The sequence below is a fragment of the Pleurodeles waltl genome, chromosome 6 (assembly GCF_031143425.1).
Source record: "Pleurodeles waltl isolate 20211129_DDA chromosome 6, aPleWal1.hap1.20221129, whole genome shotgun sequence".
In the NCBI taxonomy this organism is placed as follows: Eukaryota; Metazoa; Chordata; class Amphibia; order Caudata; family Salamandridae; genus Pleurodeles; species Pleurodeles waltl.
In genome coordinates this window covers 1648392215-1648416642 of record NC_090445.1, presented here as the reverse complement: position 1 = coordinate 1648416642, position 24428 = coordinate 1648392215, and the positions used below count along the sequence as shown (strand labels likewise).

The window sequence follows — 24428 nt, the reverse complement described above, 5'->3', positions numbered from 1 at the left end:
CCCCGTTCGCAGGGAGATGTGGATTGGGTTGCTAACTGTGGTTGGTCGGGTTAAAGGACGACTCGGACCTTTGGTTATCTTTAGTACTGTGCTTTATTGAAGATTATATTAAGGTGGTGTATACGTCTTTCTTTGTTTTCCTAATTTTGTTTCCTGCTTAACTTCCGTTGCTTTTCGTTGGTTCTTCAATTCTTCTATGTTCTTTTCTTCTCTTTCAGGGTTCGTCCGGGAAGCGCATGCGTGCGAAAAGAACAAGAAAGGACCTGGTAAGTAAGTTATATTTTGTCTGTCCCTTTCCTTCTCTACCTCTTCTTCTCCTTTCGTCCTCCATTTTCAGTCTCTTTCTCTCCTCTTGTTTTCTATTACGTTGTTGCTGGGTTTTCTGTTTCTGTCTCTCTTTTATCTCTCTTTGCTAGTGTTTGTCTCTTGTCTCTTTCTTTGATAGATCTCTGTATCCCTTCTCTTCTGCTATCCCGATTCTTCCTTCCTTCGCATAGACGTTGCTACTCTTTCATGATCTCCTCCACCTTTCCAGTATTCATTCTTTATATGGCTCCTTCCCCTCCCTCTGATGTTCTTCTTGTCCTTGAATTGCTGTTGTCCTCAGTCTTGGTGTTATCTTATTTTAGTAGCTTGAACTGTACCAAGTCACTAACGAGATGCTTTTTCTTTCTCTGAATCGGTCTAAAACCTAGTGAATTGTATTCCCCACGTGAAATACCTGCCACCCACTCCCTTTATATAGTACACTCTCCACTCCCGTCCTCCCGCCACCCTGGTGCCCCTCCGTTTAGTAAGGTCACACACCTGGTCGTGCCACGCTTCTCCAGAAGCGTGGCGGGGTTTCTTGTTCCACCTCCCGGGGCCGCTGTGAACTTCGGGTCTCAGTCACTCCTCTCGTCCTCTTCTCTGCCACAATCCGCCTGGATCCCACGACACCGCTTTCCTCCGTCTCCTCGTTGCGCACCGCACTCCCTTGAGATGCGGCCTTTTCTTCCTTTTTCGATCCCCCGGTGCAGCTTCCTGAATGAAGCGTCACGGCCTGCTGAGGCTCCGGATTGGTCCACATCCCATGAGGTTCCCGGTTATTCAGGGCAGCGGCAGCACAAGTCAGTGGTGTGTGCGGGCTGATCCTGATCAGCCCGTCACACTAACCAAGGTGCTGCCGAGGTGCAAGGCAGCATCTTTTGACACAAAGCCTTAGATCTAGTAGACCCAGTACCACTCATGAAGACGGCTCCCCACTCAGTCTTTACCTCCTCCTCACCCGAAATGGCAATGCAAGCCAAACACCTGATGACGGGTGGCTGGGTGGTGGGGGATGGTCCTGCATATCTGTAGCTACCGCCACACAATCCTCACCATGAACACTCAGGCAGCCTGTGGCAGTCACAGGCAATATGGCTTCTTGAGGAGGACACGCCCTTGCTGTGCGGGCCGCAGTGCTGGTTGTCTCTCTACAGCTGGCTTTCCTGCCTAGACAGGAGGTGCATACTCTGAAGTCCCAGATTCCCAAGCTTTTTACTGCACTGGCCATAACTGTGGCGGCAGGAACAGCTGCAAAGCAGCACAGAGGCGGCTATAGGCTCCCAATATTGAGACATTGGTTCACGCAAGCCGAAGGACTGAACTCCCAGAGCAGGCTGAGCTCCTTTAACTTCTGCTGCTGTCATAGGGCCTGGACACCTGCCCCAGATGTGCCTTAAGAATGTCTGACGCAGTGGTGAGATATAAACCCACCCGACACACTCCTCCTCCACCACCACCACCCCACCACTCCCCTCCCCACCTCCCACCCCCCTTGGAACTCTGCAGTCAGAAAGAAAATTAAATTGTAAGAAACTGACTTTTGACCTCCGTCTGTGAGCAAAGAGCAAAAGTGACATACAAGAACAAGATTTAAATGAGTCTTTTATTGCTCCTCCACTTTCTGACTTAACAGAAAACCTATTCTTAGTCAACTCACTAGAAGGGGCGAGTAAGTCCTAAAAATAGCTCCACCTGATTAAATACCACTATCCGTAGTGAGTGGTTGAGTAGATGTTTCGAACCCTGCTCTGGTACTGCTGGGCCTTCTCGGGAATACAAGCACCCCACCACTGGGCCCATGATCTTGGTTTTCCATCCCCACCGCTTCACCTTCCTCACAACATGTCAAAACCTACCAGGCAGCTGTTTACAGAAGTGTTGACTGGGGAATAGAATAAGCCTGGGAAAGATACGGACAAGTCACCGTACTCTGCCTTGGACGCTGGCCTGAAGGACCTCAGAACGTTAAGACCAGCCTTTCAGAGATGGCAAAAAATACTTCTGAAACCTTAGCAGAGAGTATCTGCAAGGATACGGTCTACTTAAATGCCAAACTGTCTTTGGCTCAATCTCGATTGGACCAGACTGATGAAGTTAGTGCGATCAATAGACTGGGAGCAGGATCACTGGCACCTCCAAAAGAAGCTTGTGGATGTTCGGTCCCGCAGGGGCAACCTCCAAATCAAAGATGGGAGACCATGTGTTTTCTGGCCCATTTCCTACCAGCAATCACCAAGCTGACCTTCACCCTCCTCTTGAGTTACACAGGGTAATTAGGATACAATAGGGTCGACAACGACTTAACAATAGCCCAAAGCAGATTGTTGCAAGCTTCCTCTCAACAAGCCAGGAAGGTGATTCAGGTGGGAAAAAGAATGGCAGATTTGTATATGATGGGCATAATATATTCATATTGCAAGACGTCATTCCAGAAACTCATGCTGCCTGCATAAGACTTAAAATAAGCCCACGCCTCAAACCCCTCTGCATTTCTATGGGCTCCTTAATCCAGCAGTAATACTGATCACCCACAACAAGACAATAGCATTCATTAACCCAGCCAGATAGACGGGTACTTGGGCATGGTCTCAACAAATGACATGGACTTGGGACACATAGCTGGCCCATAGATAATCAGCCCCTGAAAGAGCAGACAGACCCATCGGGGCCCCACTGGATGTACAACAGCAGTAGGAGGAAGTAGCCAGGCAGTGGTTTGGAGGTACCAGGTCTCGCCACACCTGCAAAGAACCCCAAACAAGGGACAAGTACCTTCCCCCTAGAAGGCAGCTGCTCTTGAAGGGCTGCACACCTCAGCCCTTAAAACACTACTGCGGTAGGTTGGTATGACATGCCACACATCATTCAGGCTAGGGACCACAAACACTCAACCACACATTCTTCACCCACTACCCACACTCAGGGACCCAACACCTAGGCACATCCCTGTCCTCCCCAGATCAAAGGTAGTTTCTCTTTGGCAGAAGACACCACTCCTGCACAAGTCACCCACTTAACAGGCCTTACTTCCCCTCCTATTTTATAGGTCCTGGGACAAATCTACCCCTGGATACCGTAAGATACTGTACCTTCTAACTGTGATTTTGCTGAATGTAAAAACAGAACATTTCTAGTTATACTAAATCCGTCAGACCTGACATTGCTCTCCTGCAGGAGACCCATCTCTTGGATACAGAAAGCCGAAGGTTCCTCCAGGAATGGGTGGTGAAGGAGGACCCAGCATGTAAAACTGAACAGGAGAAGCTTGCATTAACAAACTTTACTGTAAAGATGGTGCCACTATGTTACTGGCCAAGCGCCTGTGATCTAAATCCCTCAAGTTCTGGTGAGACCCACGCAGCCATTTCATACTCATTAAGGTATCCATATACAACCATGCGCTCCCTTATAGGCTCTATATATGCCCTACTCCACTCTAAGAAAGCCACCTCTGCCACCCTAGTCTAGATACTTCAACAGCAACCCAAAAAACGAGAGAGAGAGAAAGAGAGTGTGTGTGTGGGGGGGGGGGGGGGGGGGGGGGCGGGGGGACTTTGAATATTAACATGGTTCTCTATATCAACTAAATGGATCATTATTGATCACATAACATCTTGAAAGGGATTTTATTCACAATCTAGTGGACTTCGAATGATCCCTGGAAACTGCTCCATCCTACTACGAGGGACTATACTTCTACCTCCTGTGCGCACAGCACCAGGTCTCGAGTAAACTTCTCTCTACTCAATGCCCCACAGTTGGTCACTTGGTAGACAACTACATAGCCTACTCTGGGTCTTCAGACCAAGATGCATTCCAGCTCCAGCTATACATGGGCACACTGGGCCCTCCCAGATCATGGTAAGACTAAACCTCTCCTACTATAACACTCTTGCAGACAAGGAAAGATTGCACTCCTATCTACACTCCTACGTAGGCTTCAATGAGGGGGTCGTTACTCACTGGGTACCCTATGAGCTGCTGGAAGGGCTTCAGTAAGGGGGGGACTTAATATGTGAACCTTCCCGGCAGAAACGCGAGGCCTCCAGCAAACAAGCCCAACTTGAACCCACTCTCACAATCCAATACTCTCAATCTCATTTGCAGTTCACGTCACGGACTATGCTTCATGCAAAATACGAACAATGCACTGTATGCTTCCAAGGTGGAAAGGCACTGTTCCACCTTAAACAGTGACATTATGAGCATGGCAGAAAGACGGACCACCTTTTGGCACTGCCATTATGACAGGACTCCTCTCGCATCATACCGGTCATCCAGCAGGATGATGGACAAACTCCCACCCACTCGCTTGACATCGTGGATCCCTTCAAGATTTACTACAAAACACTTTACACTTATATACCACATGCACTCCTGACAACACTGCAACATTCTTGGCCTGCAATGCGACCCCACACCTTGTGAAAGATTAAAGACAGGCTCCAGAGGTTGACATCACACCAGAGGAAATCCTAGATTACCATATGGCAAAGCCCAGAGACAGGAAAATTCGAATACCATTAAATACCCAAGGATATGTTAGCCCCCCACCACCCACCAAAGAGTACATTGATGAAGCAAAAAGACACTCTCACTGATGTTTAGATACCCTCACTTACACACTTTCCTAAACCAGATAAAGACCCCATGAATTGTTCTAGCTACCATCCAATTTCTTTGGTGAATGTTGACACAAAAGTACTAGCTAAACGTCCAGCTAACAGACTTAAACAAGTCCTCTCATCCCTTGCCACAAGGACCAAGTCAGGTTTGTCCTCCACAACACATCAGCTTCCCAGCTCCGCACTTTGGTACACATCTTTTGGAGTGTCTAACATAATGGATGACAAACAATGGGCATCACTTGATGCAGAAAACGGTTTCAACAAGGTTTAATGGAATTATCTTTTCCAAGCCCGGCACCAGTGTGCATGGCATAGGCGCGGGGGAGGGGGGTTATACGCAGAGACTCAAAATGAATGTGATGCTCAAGCAGAACTAAGTCTTTACAATGCTCCCTGCTCTGCATCCCTGACGGATTGACTGATGCCCTCAAAAAAAACACTGAAAACATTCTTGTGAGGAGGGCCGAAACCATGACAAAATGGAGAAACTATATGCAGCCACAGAGCAGGAGGGTGTACGGCTACCAAACATCCATTGTTACTGCCCCACTCTTTCGGCTTATTTCTCCTCTGTTTTAACTATGATCAGATTAACAATACCCAATAGAGGAGTTGAAAGGACAAACCGCTCTCCTTTTTGACTTTGCTCGATGCTCAGCCATCACAAATCTACAGTCTACCTGCCTAGTTATGGCACTGACCTCCCCAAGATTTGCAATCTGAGGAACTGTACAAATGGCCGCTTAGGAGTGGATTATAGCCAGGCTTACCGATCAGACACATTTTTGGACACATGTAAACTTTCTCCAAGCCTCAAGATCCCTGCACCCTCTTATTTGCCTATCCCTTCCACACCTGCTTCCCCCACTCCCCATCCTCGCACTCACTGGCCAAACAGTAGAATAGTGCTTGCCTCCTAACACTCTTTCAGTTCTCACCATCTGTCTGCAGTTTAAGCCCTGCAATATACTCGGAGGGATCCGCACACAGAGGGTAGCTCGACTGCCAGGCACATTTAGAGATTCTTGGTATCTTCATAGCTGCTAGGTAACCTCCGCGGAGGTGATGAAAGATCTATCACCTTCGCTGTTCAGTGGCCCATAACCAGACCACTCATTGTGTCTATCCCCGCCCTTCCCCCGGTTCATACTTCAGGGGGAAGTGCCCCTCCTCTATTCCCCCCACACAACCACCCTTTCCGTTTCAGAAATTTAAAGGCAAGGGGGACCCTTATTATTTCCACTCCTGGACCTTTCCTTACTGCACCTACAGCTGTCAGTTCTTGCTGGCCTTCATCCACGACCAGGAAGCACTCTCAAGTTACTAAATTAGCATAGAGTCTGCACTTTTGCCATAGAGTCTAGAAAACATAATCCTGGTTCTCAATCTCCCGCCTGACTCAATGACAACCAAACCATTGTCATTAAGACTGACTTTTTTGGTTTTTGGCTATATTTTTTGGAAACTCCACTGATCTATACAAGTAGTTTTTGAAGTTTGGTGAAGGGGATTTTTTGCCAGAACAGGTTTTTTTCCAGAGAAGCTCAGTGAAGAAGAGCTTCACAGACATCCATCTTTTACTGTATCACTGTACTAAATCACAGAAAAAAATGGCCTTCCAGTCTTTGTGATTACATCCCAAGTAAATAGTAATTTCGGACTTTTAGTTCACAGTTCATCTGCTGAAGTGCCTTGTGCCTGGAAGCAAGCAAATATTTTGCCTCTGCTGAAGAAACCTAAGGCGGACTCTGGTGAACCATCTAACTACAGATCTATTTCTCTGCTTCAAGCCTCTCTAAAGTTCTGGAAAAGCATGTTAACCACCAGCTTTCCCAGTACTTGGAAAGTAATAAATGTAATGCATCCAAGCAATCTGGCTTCCGCCCCTGTTGTCACTATGGAGATGGCACTAGTGGAAGTGCAAGCGTTCATCAGGGGTACCCTGGATGTCGGGGACAGGGCTGTGCTGGTTATGCTATATCTGCCAGCAGCCTTCGACACTGTACCCCACCCACCCACCTACCCACCCACACCCACACACACACTTTTGGCCCACCTTCAAGCCACTGGAATTAGGGGTCTGGTGTGGGACTGCATAGCAGTTTTCCTAGAGGGAACAACTCAAGAGGGATGGTGCACTCCATTTTCGCCTGGGTCTCGTGAAATGCAACTGGGAGTGCCACAGGGTTCAGCTCAGAGCCCTAATCTATTTGATAATTATCTCACTCTTGCTCTCTTGGCAGAGTGCCTGGGAGCAAAAACTGTCTCCTACACTGATGACACCCATCTACTGTTCTCTTGGGCAGGGATGAAGTGTTCCTGGCATACAAATTATAAGTAATTTGACAGTTGTCTTTGAATGGCTGACACACCACCGGATTAAACGTAATGCTGAAAAACTGAGCTACTCTTCTTTGGTGTAAAGGCTCATGAGCACTGGCACTCCTTTTCACCAACGAATGCTGCTCCTCCGTTACACCAGGCTAGCTCTTAAGAATCTAGGCATTAAGCTTGATGGCAGGATCTCATTTCTGCCTTAGGTTCATGCAGTGGTAGGGACTTCTTTTGGTCTGCTGCGTGTGCAAAAAAGTGTCTGCACTTTATCTTTTTCAGTTAGGTAACAGGTAATGCAGGCCTTAACATCTAGGCTTGTCTGCACGGTAACGAACTGTAGCTAGGCCTGCCTATCTGATCAGTAAGTTAGGGGTGGTCCAAAACGCAGCAGTTCGGGCTCTTCTCGGCCTGCCATTGAGAACACGTTTCCACATATTTAAAGGCGTTGCATTGGCTTCCCATTAGGAAGAGGATCTGTGAGACTGGCCCAGTGTGTGGTGGACACCTATTGAGTTACACTTTACACCTGATCCAGACAACCCTTATAAGATAGTGTTACAGTGACAACATGGCCAGGGTTCTCTACTGGTAGCTGTGGTGAGCAGCCAAGACTTATCTAGGAGTGTGAAGCACTTGGAATACCACAGTAGTCACCCAGTAACTTATCACACCTGAAAGGAACCACACAGTGTTGCAAAAATAAAAGGTAGTTTATTACACGAACACCAAATTAGATTACTAGAGGCAAGGTCCCACAAAACAGAAGTATGTAAAGGACCCCCAGCGACCAGGAGAGCAGAGGTAAGTTACCTGGTCACCACACAGGATAACATGGGGTCTCAAAAATGGAATACTGCAAAAACAGGACCAGGCCGGTGGAACCCAACTGTGGATTCTGGGTGAAGAGGACCTGCAAAAAAGGAGACATAATCCAGTCCATGCAGGTGTGTCCAGGTGGGGCAGGAGGCAATACCCACCCTTCTGTGGTGGAAGATCCAGGTTACCGGTGGGGGATGAAGTCCAGCTGCAGAGTCCAGGGGCTGTAGGAGTCCCTGAAGTCACCTAGGATCTGTCCCCTGACAGTCACCGGATTGTAGACAGGTCAGGGGTCAGGTGGACCACCAACAAGCACAAGCAAATGCAACCGGAGCTGTTGAAGATCTACAGAGCTGAAGAGGACCAGCAAGGTCTTGGGGACTCAACCTTTGGAGGGGAGTCCGGGCTCACCCTAAGACAGCAGGGGAGCCAGCAGAAGCAGTCAGAGCCCACTCAAGCAACCCATTGGCAGCAGGCACAGTAAGTTGCATTGAGGCCCAGGCAGCACACCTGAAGAGGAGTCCCACGTCGCTGGAGAAGCAGAGAGGAGACTGCCCATGCAGAGGTAGAGTGCCAAGTGTGACAGAAGGTAGAGAGGACCCAGAGAACCCCCTCAGAACCATCAACTGTGATGGAGAATCTTCACACGTCTAGAGGACAGCAGATCACAGTAGCTGGGGGTCGTTGCTTTAAGCTGGCTGCAGATGCAGGGGAGTGACTGCTTCACTCCAAGGGAGACTCCTTGCAGCTTCTCTGTTGCAGCTGAAGTCTTGTGGACCACAGGGGATGTACAGACGTGGAGATCTAGGCAAGTTGCTGACAGGAGCAGCAGAAACAATGTTGCAAGGAGAGGCCGTATCGGTGTTACAGTCTTCCTCAGTTCCTGTGAAGTCCCGCAGCGGTTCTGGTGGCCAGGAGCAGAAGAGGTCGTTGCAAAGGAGTCTTGGATGCCGAATCTGGGGACCCACCTGCAAGGGAGTCCCTTAATAGCCAAAAAGGGGCTTAGTCACTTCTCTAGAGGACCACCTTTTAGAGGGGGGGGATCACTGACGTCACCTGCTTAACCTGACCAGTCATATACTCTCAGGGGCTTCTGTACATCCCTTTTCCAAGATGGCAGAATCAAGTGGCCACCTGAAGGAGCTCTGGGCACCACCCCTGGTGTGGTGATGGACAAGGTAGTTTTCACTCCCTTTTCCTTTGTGTGCTTTCAATCCACAGCAGGGACTGGGGTCCAGTGACTGGTGCAAACCAGATTATGCAGGGAGGGCACCAAATGTGCCCTTCAAAGCAATCCGGTGGCGTGGGGAGGCTACCCATTCCTAGCCTTCTAACACCTATTTCCAAGGGAGAGGGTGTTGCATCCCCTCTCACAGGAAAGCCTTTGTTTGCCCTTCCCCTGCTTGAACTGGTCAAGTGGTAGGAGGGCAGAAACCTGTTTGAAGGGCTGCAGCCGCGTGGGCTGCCCGCAAACCCTGGAAGGAAGGTAGGAGCAATACTGGTGGGGTCCTCTAAGGTCCTCCAGATGGCATCCTTCTATATATTTTAAAAAATACACATTGACAAGCAATGCAAACATGTCTACAATAACTAAGAGGCAGACACACTGTATATCTAGGCAGATAATTCTTTATCCCATGGCATAGCCTACATCCTGACTGCAGGAGAGATAGCTAGGTAAAGCCGTCTTCAGTTTCTTCAGACAGTATGCAAGTGGGTAGCGATAATAGTGGTGGAGTCCTCTAAGGAGCTTCCAGAAAGTATATGAAATCATTCCACCAATACTGGCATTAGCAATGGGGCATGATTCTGACATGTTTGATACAAAACATTCCTAGGTTCTGAGTTACCATTATGTAGCTTGACTACAGATAGTGACCAGTGGCCAGTACACTGGTAAAATAGCTTCCCCGCACTTATGAAATCCAGTGCATTGGAACTGGAGTTTCTATGGGAACCTCTGCCCATACAGGGGTGCCCTCACACACAGGAACCTGCACCCTGCCCTCTGGGCTAGGAGTGCCTACCATGGGGGTGACGTACAGTGACCTGGGACAGTGATCAGCAGTAAAAGGGTGCATGTACCTTTTCAAGCAGGCTGCAATGGCAGGCCTTCAGACGCAGTTTGCATGGGCTCCCCATGGGTGGCATAATACATGCTGCAGACCATGGGGGGCATCCCTGTGTACCAATGCCCCGGGTACCTAAATACCATATACTAGGGTCTTACAGGGGTACACAAGGATGCCAACTGTGGTATGTAAAGGGTACCAAAGCAACCAATTTTAGACGAGAGAGCACAATCACTGGGGTATTGGTTAGTAGGACCCCAGCAAAAACAGTCAAAAGGAGGGAAGAGGGTAACCATACCAAAAAGAGTGACTTTCCTACACTAGGGACTTACAAGGATGCACCAGTATGCCAACTGCAGTATGTAAAGGGTATGAAAGCAACTAAATTTAGAGGACAAAGCACAATCACTGTGGACCTAGTTATTAGGATCCCAGCGAAAACAGTAAGCACACTGACAAAAGGCAAAAAGTGGCAGTAACCATGCTAGAATCCTTTGCAAGATCCTGCTGCTAGTACATAAGGTTCTCCATCAGTCTGGCAGTGGGTACCTCCGAGTAAAGATCTATTTTATGCTCCATCTAGACACCTGCATTCAGCTAACCTTTTTCTGGCCAAAATACCAAGGATCTGGCAGTCCAGAACAGATGGTAGGTCCTTTTCATTCTTAGGACCATCAGCATGGAACAAACCTGGAGGTAAAGAACAGTTCAGCCACCTCCCAATTCCGGAAGAAACTGAGAACATGGCTTTTTTAATTAGGATTAAAGATTAAGTCCCTCAGACAGTTAACACTTGAGGTGCAGAGCATTAGGACACTCCCTGGATTAACAGTGCACTTTATAAATGCCCTTCACATTACAGATTGGGCAAAAGAACGATTCAGGTGTCTGATAACATGATGTAAACCCGCTAATACAATAACGATGAATCTATAAATCTTAGCGACGTTTCTCCAAATGGAATCAATCTGTCCCAGGGAACAGTCTTTCTTGCGGAGCCCCAAACCAATAAGGAGGCATTATGGGTTTTCATCAATTCATTTGATCTGCAGGAAGACCAACAGAGTTAACTGCAGTGGTTATGTCTAGTGACACCTGCCTACCACCTAAACTCTATGGAAATAGAAGAGGTTTCATGAGCTATAGGATATGCTGTTTATTAGAAATGGGGTTTCTAGTTGGCAGACCACAATCCTAGTCAGGGTAAAATCACACAAAAACCAAATTATCCTGTGCCCACCCTCTGGCAGCTTGGCACTGAGCAGTCAGGCTTAGCTTAGAAGGCAATGTGTAAGGTATTTGTGCAATAAATCATACAATAACAATGAAAACACCACAAAAATACACAACACAGGTTTAGAAAAACAGATAACTTTAATCTGAATAAATTAAGGTCAAAACGACAAAGATCCAATGAGCAAAAGTTGAGAAATCACTTTTAAAAGATTAAAAAGTCTGAACCCTTAAAAATAACCAGTTGCCTCTGTTACACACAGTACCTGGAATGCGTCAAAAATAACAACGCACGGAGACTGCAGAGGACGAGGTGCATGGAAAAATAAGGTGTGTATCAGATCATCCAAAGTGGCACAGACATTGCATTGTTTTTTTTTTCCCCAAGCTGCAAGGGGGCTTGCGCCGTTTTTTTGGCACGCAGTCTTGGTTCCTCACTGCGATGCGGGGATATTTTGAGGCCCAGGGACGATGCAGGAAAAATCTTTGACGTGCTGGAAGAAGGCACAGGCGCTGCATCAATCTGGTAGGCCCTGCATAGAATTTTCCATCGCAAGGCAGGCGTTGCATCAAATTTCCACTCAGGAAGTCATGCTGTGTCGCTCTGGTCGGCTGTGCGGTGATTTCTCAGTCACAATGCAGACTTTGCGTTGATTTCAGCAGCCGGTGCAGCGATTTTCGACACACAAGAAGGGTTCCTGAAGAGATGAAGTCTTGTTGGCCCTGAGACTGACTATAACAGGAGGCAAGCTCAATCCAAGCCAATGGAGGGCACTTCTCAGAAAAGTCAGAGGGCAGAAGGGTAGCAGTCCTCAGCAAAGCAGTCAAGTCCTTTGGGCAGCCAGGCGGTTCCGCTTAACAGGATGGCGGGTAGGTCCAGCAGTGTCCAAGTTGGTGGGGTCAGAGACCCAGTTTATATAGCCAAAAATGCCTTTGAAGAGACTTCTAAGAGTGGTTTTGAAGTGCAGAAGTTGCCCTTTCAGTGCAGTCCTATCTGGCCGGGTCCCAGTAGGGGTTTGGCAGTCCATTGTGTGAGGGCAGACCGCTGGCCTTTGAAATCTAAGTGTCAGGCCCTCCACGCTTCCAGCCCAGGAAGGGCATTTCAAATTGCAGATGAGTGCAGGTGTGACTGAGTGTCCTGTGTTTGTGTTGTCTAGGTGAAATGCACAAGGGAGCTGTCAACCACCCTGTCTGGACGCTGATTGGAGACAGGCTGCAAGGCAAAGATGGTTTTTAAAAGTAGAGAAATGCTCACTTTCTAAAATAATACTAACTAACCTCACCAATAAGCAGAACTTTCTATTACCCTTCGGGCCATACTAAATACCTGATTATTTCTTTCAGATCACAATCTACCACTCAAAATGTATGTGAGGGCAGACCTAATGTTAGTCTATGAAATGAGCAGGCCTCAATGTAGTGGAAAACGAATTTAGGAGTTTTCACTACCAGGACACAAACATGTGTACATGTCCTGCCTTTTACCTGCATAGCATCCTGCCCTAAGGGTTACCTAGGGCCTACCTAAGTGGTGACATATGTAGAAAAAGGGGGGTTTAAGGCTTGGCAAGTATTTTTAAATGCCAAGTCGAACTGGCAGTGAAACTGCATACACAGGCCTTGCAATGGCAGACCTTAGACATGGTTAAGGGGTTACTCATGGGTGGCACAATCAGTGCGGCAGGCCCACTAGTAGCATATAACTTACAGGCCCTGGGCACAGACAGTGCAGTTTACTAGGGAGTTACAAGTAAATCATATATGCCAATTGGGTATGAACCAATGTTACCATGTTTAAGGGAAGGAGCATATGCGCTTTAGCACTGGTTAGCAGTGGTAAAGTGTGCAGAGTCCTAAACCCAGAAAAAACAGTGTCAGAAAAGTGGAGGGAGGCAGGCAAAAAGTTGGGGGATGACCACCCTAAGGCTGTCAGGTCTAACACCGTTGATAGAAACAAGTGTCAGCGACCAAATATACCTGATTATTCTTGGCGGTTTCAGACTGATGATACAAAGCTAGATCATAAATCTCATATTGTCAGAGACGGTAAAGAGTGGCTTCTAGACAAAAGGAGGAAGCAAGGTCGCTAGGTGTTCAAGTCCTACTGCCTCATCTATAAATTATCGCTATCGCTGGCTGTTAAGTTGCCAATCATCATGCACCCAAGAAGATTACTTATTAGTCTCTGTAAGCCAGACATCAACCATGTACCTCTTGAGTATTTTATACAGCAGGGAATATCACTGGTGTAGGACTGCACATTCATCTCAGTATTGGTAAGGATCTGGACCTTAAAGGGACAAAGTAAATATTAAAGAGGGCAGAAGATTGCGCAAAGTTGTTGTCAGACTAGATACGAAGTGATGCCTTTTTTCTTTCTTCCAAAGAAACCAAGGTCAAGTGACACCATGAAAAGATGGCTAAAAAATGGCTGACATGTGTTGTTCCACGTGTGTCTGCCAGATAACATTCTCATATATATATATTTTTTTTTTAATCCACATTGACAAGCAATGCAAACAGGTCTACAATAACTAAGAAGCAAACACACTGTATATCTAGGCAGATCAATCTTTATCCCATGGCCTGGCCTAAATCCCGACTGAAGGAGAGATAGACAGGTAAAGTTATCTCCGTTTTGCTGAACTAGTTTCTTCAGACATCATACTAATATGCAAATCGGTAGCGATAATCTTATCTAAGGCAAGCACAGGAGAATCAATGGCAAATGTAGTTCTTCAAAAGGAATAGGACAGTTCCCCTTTTCAGAGATATTTAGACATCCAAAACCAAATTGTTCACAACACAGATGCTGCTCAGGCTTAAGGGGGGACAAAGGGTAGCATGCTCTTTACGAAGTGGACCCATATGGTAATCTGTGGATTTTAAGCGTGTGTGTAAGTACTCAACTCCCAGCAGCTCCTGTTCATTCAGGGAACCAGTACGAAAGAGCAAGGGCTGCTGGCGATAGCCTTTAATCCTCTATTTGTACCAAAAGAGTTTATCATCCCACTCGCATAGAAACCAAGAATACTCATTCAGTTCCTGCTTTCCATTACACTAGATACAGCAGCACTGCAACGCATGAAACTAGCTTCACACATATTTGCTGTATACATTGCAATTGAGAATCACTTTGATATATTTTCCTTTCATTGCTTTGACTATTCTTAAACGTGTGCCTTCAACCTACTAATCTCCTCGCTCAGGAACCTCGTGGTGACGTAATAATAAAGGTCTTCTTTAAACTAAGAAGTGCATTCCAGAGATTGTTTACAGCTCGGTCATTAGTGAAAGCAAAACAGGTGTATGTGTGTGTGTACATATATATATACACATATATACATACACACACATACATACATACACACACACACATAAAAATATAAGAGGAGATTCTATCTTGTATTGCTTTCTTTTTGGTGCTTCTGATGAGTTGGTGGTTGCGGCTCTGAAGTTGTTTTGGGCCCCCACTAATGCCTGAGCTGCAGGCACAGAACAAGCAGGGGTCCCTGCCATCCCTGTGGGACCGAAAGGCATGCCGGAGGGGTCAGCCCACAAGTATGAGGCATATGGCACAATAAAATTCTTTACACTGGGCAGGGGTGCTCCAGCTCCTGGAAAATCAGGGAAGGCCAGAATCGGCCCAGGCTTCACCACAGAGTAAGGCCTAGAATGCAGACGTTCCCACGTTTTGTCCGCCAACAGATGCTGAGAAGTCAAAGCACACTGACTTTTCTTCTTATAAAAGTGTCCTGAAGATTCAGAATTGAATGAAGACCTCGGGATCCACAACCAATCTCGGAACCTTCCTCTCAACCGGCTCAGTCTTGCACTATGGGCTGCCATTAGCTTGATGGAGCACTCCCTCCAGGTCTTTAGATTTACTGTGCAGCAGTCAGAGCACGACTTAGGGTTGTGGCTGCGCTCGAGGCACCACAGGCAAACAAGGTGCAGGTCCGTCACCAACATCGGCCAGTGGCAGGCACCACAGGGGTTGAAGCTGGACTTCTTTAATGACATCCCGCCACACCAAGAGGAAAGCCTCTGAAAAGCCTTCACAAATTGTCGCCAAAAGCTCAGTCACAAAGTGACTTAGGAGCAGCTCTTCCTAGATCAGCGCTGGGTGGCACTGAAAGAAAAGAACGGACCGCGGCATGCCTGGATGGCGCATACATAGGTGCTGCGGACGTCACTTCCCATGCAGACGACGATGCACACAGAGCCAATCTATGCCACCTACAGACACGCTGGGGTATTGCTCATGAAAAATCTGGATCCAGTCAGACACCTGGGATAATTTAGGTAAGGGACCTAAAGCTAAAAGCCTCTGTTAGATACTTAAAACAGGGTGGAGATTGGACAGGGGAAGCAGTGCACAGGTGCGAAAGCAAGAACAGACATGGACCCCCCTGTGCAATATAGTCCTCTCTCTATGTTAAGTCTCTATCTTTCTTCAAAGCTCCACAGCCAACAATTCAGGTACTCTGATCTCTCCTATGACCCAGTCATTTATTTGCTATTTTACATGGGCTTGGACAATTTTGTACTGCCCTCACTACAACTAATTCTATCCTCCAAAACAGCAGTTGATTTGCATGAGTGTTTGTCAGTCCCTTTCAAGAGTAGCCAATATTTCAGCTACGCGGGACAGAGGCTCATTTTGCCTGCCATCCGCTAGAGGGCGCATAAGCAAGTATCCGAGAGACATGCTCTTCTCTGGCTCTATGATCAACCTGTGTGTAATTGCTTCCTCAGAGCAAGGTGTCAGCAACCATTTGTGAAGTCTTTCTTCTTCCCAGCTGGGCCTGGAGTGTGACCCTGTAGGAAGTTGGCTCTGTATGTGCTATTTCAAAGTAAGGAATAGCATGCACAGAGTCCAAGGGTTCCCCTTAGAGGTAAAATAGTGGTAAAAAGAGATAATACTAATGCTCTATTTTGTGGTAGTGTGGTCGAGCAGTAGGCTTATCCAAGGAGTAGTGTTAAGCATTTGTTGTACATACACATGGACAATAAATGAGGTACACACACTCAGAGACAAATCCAGCCAATAGGTTTTTATATAGAAAAATATATTTTCTTAGTTTATTTTAAGAACCACAGGTTCAAATTCTACATGTAATATCTCATTCGAAAGGTATTGCAGGTAAGTACTTTAGGAACTTCAAATCATCAAAATTGCATGTATACTTTTCAAGTTATTCACAAATAGCTGTTTTAAAAGTGGACACTTAGTGCAATTTTCACAGTTCCTAGGGGAGGTAAGTATTTGTTAGGTTAACCAGGTAAGTAAGACACTTACAGGGCTTAGTTCTTGGTCCAAGGTAGCCCACCGTTGGGGGTTCAGAGCAACCCCAAAGTCACCACACCAGCAGCTCAGGGCCGGTCAGGTGCAGAGTTCAAAGTGGTGCCCAAAACACATAGGCTAGAATGGAGAGAAGGGGGTGCCCCGGTTCCGGTCTGCTTGCAGGTAAGTACCCGCGTCTTCGGAGGGCAGACCAGGGGGGTTTTGTAGGGCACCGGGGGGGGACACAAGCCCACACAGAAATTTCACCCTCAGCAGCGCGGGGGCGGCCGGGTGCAGTGTAGAAACAAGCGTCGGATTTGTAATGGAAGTCAATGGGAGATCTAGGGATCTCTTCAGCGCTGCAGGCAGGCAAGGGGGGGGGGTTCCTCGGGGAAACCTCCACTTGGGCAAGGGAGAGGGACTCCTGGGGGTCACTTCTCCAGTGAAAGTCCGGTCCCTCAGGTCCTGGGGGCTGCGGGTGCAGGGTCTCTCCCAGGCGTCGGGACTTAGGATTCAAAGAGTCGCGGTCAGGGGAAGCCTCGGGATTCCCTCTGCAGGCGGCGCTGTGGGGGCTCAGGGGGGACAGGTTTTTGTACTCACAGTCTTAGAGTAGTCCTGGGGTCCCTCCTGAGGTGTTGGATCGCCACCAGCCGAGTCGGGGTCGCCGGGTGCAGTGTTGCAAGTCTCACGCTTCTTGCGGGGAGCTTGCAGGGTTCTTTAAAGCTGCTGGAAACAAAGTTGCAGCTTTTCTTGGAGCAGGTCCGCTGTCCTCGGGAGTTTCTTGTCTTTTCGAAGCAGGGGCAGTCCTCAGAGGATGTCGAGGTCGCTGGTCCCTTTGGAAGGCGTCGCTGGAGCAGGATCTTTGGAAGGCAGGAGACAGGCCGGTGAGTTTCTGGAGCCAAGGCAGTTGTCGTCTTCTGGTCTTCCTCTGCAGGGGTTTTCAGCTAGGCAGTCCTTCTTCTTGTAGTTGCAGGAATCTAATTTTCTAGGGTTCAGGGTAGCCCTTAAATACTAAATTTAAGGGCGTGTTTAGGTCTGGGGGGTTAGTAGCCAATGGCTACTAGCCCTGAGGGTGGGTACACCCTCTTTGTGCCTCCTCCCAAGGGGAGGGGGTCACAATCCTAACCCTATTGGGGGAATCCTCCATCTGCAAGATGGAGGATTTCTAAAAGTTAGAGTCACTTCAGCTCAGGACACCTTAGGGGCTGTCCTGACTGGCCAGTGACTCCTCCTTGTTGCTTTCTTTGTTCCCTCCAGCCTTGCCGCCAAAAGTGGGGGCCGTGGCCGGAGGGGGCGGGCAACTCCACTAAGCTGGAGTGCCCTGCTGGGCTGTGACAAAGGGGTGAGCCTTTGAGGCTCACCGCCAGGTGTCACAGCTCCTGCCTGGGGGAGGTGTTAGCATCTCCACCCAGTGCAGGCTTTGTTACTGGCCTCAGAGTGACAAAGGCACTCTCCCCATGGGGCCAGCAACATGTCTCTGGTGTGGCAGGCTGCTGGAACTAGTCAGCCTACACAGACAGTCGGTTAAGTTTCAGGGGGCACCTCTAAGGTGCCCTCTGTGGTGTATTTTACAATAAAATGTACACTGGCATCAGTGTGCATTTATTGTGCTGAGAAGTTTGATACCAAACTTCCCAGTTTTCAGTGTAGCCATTATGGTGCTGTGGAGTTCGTGTTTGACAGACTCCCAGACCATATACTCTTATGGCTACCCTGCACTTACAATGTCTAAGGTTTTGTTTAGACACTGTAGGGGTATCATGCTCATGCACTGGTACCCTCACCTATGGTATAGTGCACCCTGCCTTAGGGCTGTAAGGCCTGCTAGAGGGGTGTCTTACCTATACTGCATAGGCAGTGAGAGGCTGGCATGGCACCCTGAGGGGAGTGCCATGTCGACTTACTCGTTTTGTCATCACTAGCACACACAAGCTGGTAAGCAGTGTGTCTGTGCTGAGTGAGAGGTCTCCAGGGTGGCATAAGACATGCTGCAGCCCTTAGAGACCTTCCTTGGCATCAGGGCCCTTGGTACTAGAAGTACCAGTTACAAGGGACTTATCTGGATGCCAGGGTCTGCCAATTGTGGATACAAAAGTACAGGTTAGGGAAAGAACACTGGTGCTGGGGCCTGGTTAGCAGGCCTCAGCACACTTTCAATTGTAAACATAGCATCAGCAAAGGCAAGAAGTCAGGGGGCAACCATGCCAAGGAGGCATTTCCTTACACAACCCCCCCACAAACGAAAGAGGATGAGACTAACCTTTCCCAAGAGAGTCTTCATTTTCTAAGTGGAAGAACCTGGAAAGGCCATCTGCATTGGCATGGGCAGTCCCAGGTCTGTGTTCCACTATAAAGTCCATTCCCTGTAGGGAGATGGACCACCTCAACAGTTTAGGATTTTCACCTTTCATTTGCATCAGCCATTTGAGAGGTCTGTGGTCAGTTTGAACTAGGAAGTGAGTCCCAAAGAGGTATGGTCTCAGCTTCTTCAGGGACCAAACCACAGCAAAGGCCTCCCTCTCAATGGCACTCCAACGCTGCTCCCTGGGGAGTAACCTCCTGCTAATGAAAGCAACAGGCTGGTCAAGGCCATCATCATTTGTTTGGGACAAAACTGCCCCTATCCCATGTTCAGAGGCATCAGTCTGCACAATGAACTGCTTAGAATAATCTGGAGCTTTTAGAACTGGTGCTGAGCACATTGCTTGTTTCAGGGTGTCAAAGGCCTGTTGGCATTCCACAGTCCAGTTCACTTTCTTGGGCATTTTCTTGGAGGTGAGTTCAGTGAGGGCTGTCACAATGGATCCATATCCCTTCACAAACCTCCTGTAATACCCAGTCAAGCCAAGGAATGCCCTGACTTGAGTCTGGGTTTTTGGAGCTACCCAGTCCAGAATAGTCTGGATCTTGGGTTGGAGTGGCTGAACTTGGCCTCCACCTACAAGGTGGCCCAAGTAAACCACAGTTCCCTGCCCTATCTGGCATTTGGATGCCTTGATAGAGAGGCCTGCAGATTGCAGGGCCTTCAAAACCTTCTTCAGGTGGACCAGGTGATCCTGCCAGGTGGAGCTAAAGACAGCAATATCATCAAGATAAGCTGTGCTAAAGGACTCCAAGCCAGCAAGGACTTGATTCACCAACCTTTGGAAGGTGGCAGGGGCATTCTTTAAACCAAAGGGCATAACAGTAAACTGGTAATGCCCATCAGGTGTGGAGAATGCTGTTTTCTCTTTTGCTCCAGGTGCCATTTTTATTTGCCAGTACCCTGCTGTGATTTCCTTACAGACCCCCTTCAAAGAAAAGGTCTGTTGAGGGTGCAAAGGTCAAATGCGCTCTCTAATGCCCAACACGTGTCAGTTCTTGGAACACAGCATTTGAAGTGCCTTTATCAGAAGTACTTTTATCATGAAACACTCACCCAGGATCTGCCCAGTTACCATAGGGGCGTTTTGCATGCCCCAGGGATGAAACCCCTCTCAAGGGTCCACCATAATTTTGAACTTCACCTGATATCCCCAGCGCCCACATTACATGACATGCAGGACAATGAAGCTTCACTCCTGGAGGAGAAACAAGTTCAGTATTTTCCACTCAATGATGAGTTTTAAGACATGGCATACAAGTCTAGACAGAGCTGCCTCTTATGCCCTGGCACCCTATGACAGGACATTAAAACTGCTGATTGAAAGCTGTAATGGAACCCTCACCCCACACCCTCCCTTCAAGGGGAGACCTCAGCAGCTGCCTGGGCACACAACCTCAAGGACAGCCATGGGCTCAGGAGGGCACGGGCAAGCGCAAACACAACCAACTTGTGGATTCAGATGCCCTTGACAGGCTTAAACATGCTTTCCTTGCTCGAGAGGTTTCTCACTCATCCAACCCCCTGCTACTACCCCCTTCTGAGAATCAAGACTTGGGTACAGCTCCCTCTCCCTTCAACTTGACGGACCTCGACCCAGGTAATTCACGAGCAGAGTCAGATGGAGATGGTTAACATTCAAGGATTGGTGCCCCTCTTCTGAGGGTTTCCCTACCACGTCAGCCTCTAGTGATGTGCAAGTCCCACTAGGTGGCAAGTTGGATCCTGTGAACTTATTCCAACCATGGTCCTCTCAATTGGTGCCAATCACAAGGGTGGCTTCGTAAGTGGTGGCTAGGCTCTGAAACCTCTCCATAAAGAAGTCATGAACTGCCTTAGGACGAATTGTTCTCACCTATTCTTCGGAAGACAAAGTTGGCAAGACCCCGGAGTTAGATGCCTGAATGGCGATGTTCTCTGCCAAGAATATGAGAGACCCTAAGAAGGGAAGACGGGCCCTGGCATTCCAAGCAAACTCTTGGATGTGACAGAGCCTCTCACAAAGATATTGGATATGGCTGAGGAAGCCAAGACATCAGGATTGTTTGTTCCACCAGATGACCTCTTGGGCTGGGCCCCCGAGAGCTATTATTCTGCTGGGCAATGCTAATGGTGCCCAGTCTATGGAACAACTGTTCCTGATTAAAGCTGACCCTAAACTGGGGGACCTGGCGTCCTCTGAAGCAGGGGCAGTGGCAGATGGGGGCCTCTTTGGGAGGGGACGGGGGGCAGGGACCCCTCCAAAGAATTGGGGATATTCGTTACCACCTTTGATTCCTTGAACAAGGCACAGGCTTCCATAAAACAGCCTTGAACAAGGCACAGGCTTCCATAAAACAGATCTTCAACCCCAAAGTTTTCAATGGGCCAGTGATGGCCGGGGCCACTTGTCCGATTGCCTTGCAACACAGCCCTTTTCCTTCAGAGGAAACAGCAACAGGACAGCGCAGTGGCAAGATACAACCCAGTTTGGAGGTTCCTTTCCCTCCAGAGGGTGGGTCTCACCAAAGTAGTTCCAGGGGAGCACACAGAGGGCAGTCCGTCCAAGGACATAAGATTAAGTCCTGCCCTTTCTTCCCATGGAAAAAGTAGGGGCAGGCTCACCAATTTCTTTCACAACTGACAGATGATCACTTACGATGCCTGGATGCTTCAGACAATCCACGGTTTCTAAAAAGATTTTTTTTACAAATCCCCTTTCAACCCAGCTGCCCGAGGCCCACTGTTTTTCCACCCCCAACAAGACACTTCTCTTACAGAGTTCTCAGAGCTTCTAGAGAAGCAAGCTATTTCACCCGCCCACCTTCATCCCAGAGGCTTCTTGAGCAATCTTTTCCATTACGTAAAATGTGACAGCGGACAGAGACTGGATGGTAAGGTTCGTGTTGCTTGTTCTCTATTTTCCATGGTGATCATGGGAAAAGTAGTTTTCTGTTGTGGTAATGCTGTCCTGTGGCTGCTGCCTGAATAAAGCTGCAAAGAACAGTGTAACCCTCGCCTCCGTGTCCTTAATATGATAGAAACTTCCCTTCATGTTAGCTTGAGAATGTTAAATTATCTTAAGTACTACCCCTTCCAACTGCCTGGTGATGCTAAGTTTTAATGTTGTGTACTCTGCCCTGATTATGACCATACTTTAAGCATACTATGAAGCTGAGATTATAACTAATAAAACTCTTAAGAGGAGTACTTAGGTCTCACTTTAAGAATTATTACCCTTGTCTTCTTTATTTCTATTATGCTGGACACCCGTTCTAAATCCTGGTTTCGTGCTATGTATATAGCATTGTACATTTGATTCATCAGAGCTGTGCTTGGATATTTTGACCAGAGAAAATGGTCCCTTTTGTTTATCTTCCTCTATACTTGGTTTTAAATAACAGTTTGGGATTTTAAGATTGTGTATCCTTATTACAAGAACACACGTTTTATGTAACTAAACACTTTATAGTCTTGCAAGCATAATTAGGTTGGCCTCATTAGTGAAATGCATTAACATTACTTCAAGAAACCACTAGTACACTTTTTAACTGTGTTATTCTTATGGGGAAATCAAGGATTTGAACGTTCTGAAGCCTCCCCAAGTTTGGAATTACATCAGACCTTCAGAATACCAAACTTTCCAGACAGCCCCATCGACTGAGGCTGGCCAACACAGGCTAGATACAACATCTGACTAAAAATAGATAGGTATTCCAAGGAACCAGCAAGTACACATTAAATGGCCATATATATATATATATATATGGCCTTTCACAAACAAAACTACCAATCCCCTTACCCGTCCTACACCACCCAGGAACCACACCTGTTCTCAGTATACTGCTACCATGGAAATGTTTCAGGCAGGTGGAAGAATTCAAGCTTCTGAAAAACCAGACCACATACATTTTGGCACAAATACTAACTCATTTACTGACGTGTACAATAATTCAAAATTAAGTGCCCTGAAGTGACAGCACGGCAACAGTTTAAAAAACTTAAAACTATTAAATTAATGGATAGCATATCAACACTTACTGGTAAATTTAATTTCACAGAATCTACCGGATGATAGAAAGGCCATGCAAACTGGTGTTTCCACAGAGTCTTCACAACCACGTTTTGCATGTACTGCAGCTGGTTTGTCTTCCGACCGGGTTTGTTAGGGTTGGTGACTTCTGGAGGAGGAAGGTTGATAGGCCCATGCGTAGCCTGTATTGCTGATGTCACAGAAGACATTTTCCCAGCCTCTCCGTCTCAATTCCTTTTGCAGCAGCTCTGTGATTTGTTTTCTTCCTTTAAGTTCCCTGAATGGGATGAACATCCCATTTCCAGGGGTCAACCATGCAACCTAAAATTAAACGGCAAAAAAACGACATTTAAACCGAAATCAGTTGGAAATATAATCGTTTATAACTTCAATCATACTCTGTCCTTCCTGACCCTTCCAACTGTCTCCAATGCGAATGGGATGGACACTCATAGCAAAGGACATTGGAATTATGATGCATGGGAGGACAAAATTATCACGCAAGACTGAGAATTGTTTGAAAAAAGACGACTGTGGAATAAAGCACCATATTTTGAAAAGGTGTTACAACTGTGTAAACATAAAATAATGAAGAAATGTTATTTGGATATGGTTTCCCCTCATTAGCACCGGTTTAACACCAATGTATAGCAATAAGCAACAGAAAGATGACCAGTCAGTCTTTGCGAAATTGCCTTCCACTTCCAGCTAGAAACAATGGTTTTAAAATCTATACATTATGCAGTAGATGATGAATTTGATGGCAAATGCATGATTATTCAGAAAATGCACAGAAGGAAAAAAAAAAAAACACTTAATTACAGTGGCACAGCACATGGTCAAAGAACTGCATATTATTTTTTACAGGAATGCTCAGCTCTGCAGCTCTAAAGAACTCAACATCCAGCATGCGGGTCAGTTACTATTTAACTCTTAACCACTATAGAAAATGTTTAAAGAGGTGCAACTGGCACATAATATAATTCATACCTGCCTGTTATCAAATTTGATGATCTGGTGTCTAGATAACTAATCCCGAGAACACTCGAGATGCACATTTGAACAATATTGTTTGCAACCTCAAAATTTCCCACTTGTAATACTCTGGTCTCCCACCATCCACTTTCCTCAACTGCTCCATACAATGCTTCCCCGCTCATATCATGAGTAAAGTCAATTTTTCAAAAGCTGTCCTAACACTCACTTTCCAAAACACCAGCTCTATATCATGCAGCACTCCAAACTGTGCATTGTATCAAGATGCTAAAGACACTGTGCATTTCTTCTGTCTATTTTGCATATATTCTCCAGAATTCTCATCTTTTTACTGCCATATAAAGAAATAACTATGGAAACATAGCATCACAGGCAAATA

General features: G+C 47.1%; 1 protein-coding gene and 1 long non-coding RNA gene across 6 annotated transcripts in view; one reads left to right on the top strand and one right to left on the bottom strand.

The window, feature by feature from the left end:
- Window positions 1-24428, bottom strand: part of BRD3 (bromodomain containing 3) — a 506564-nt gene that overhangs the window by 418243 nt on the left and 63893 nt on the right. For 4 of the 5 annotated variants that reach the window (XM_069241568.1, XM_069241563.1, XM_069241564.1 and 1 more), the window contains exon 2: window positions 23062-23374. In XM_069241568.1, coding sequence (XP_069097669.1) covers window positions 23062-23262 — 201 coding nt within the window. In that variant the 5' untranslated portion in view covers window positions 23263-23374. Of the gene's footprint in view, window positions 1-807; window positions 920-23061; window positions 23375-24428 lie in introns of those variants that run through there. The other variant, XM_069241566.1, reaches the window with a different exon arrangement.
- On the top strand, window positions 87-23946 carry LOC138301272 (uncharacterized). The gene is made up of 3 exons (XR_011205071.1): window positions 87-113; window positions 219-266; window positions 23921-23946. It is a non-coding gene; the product is annotated as an uncharacterized lncRNA (long non-coding RNA).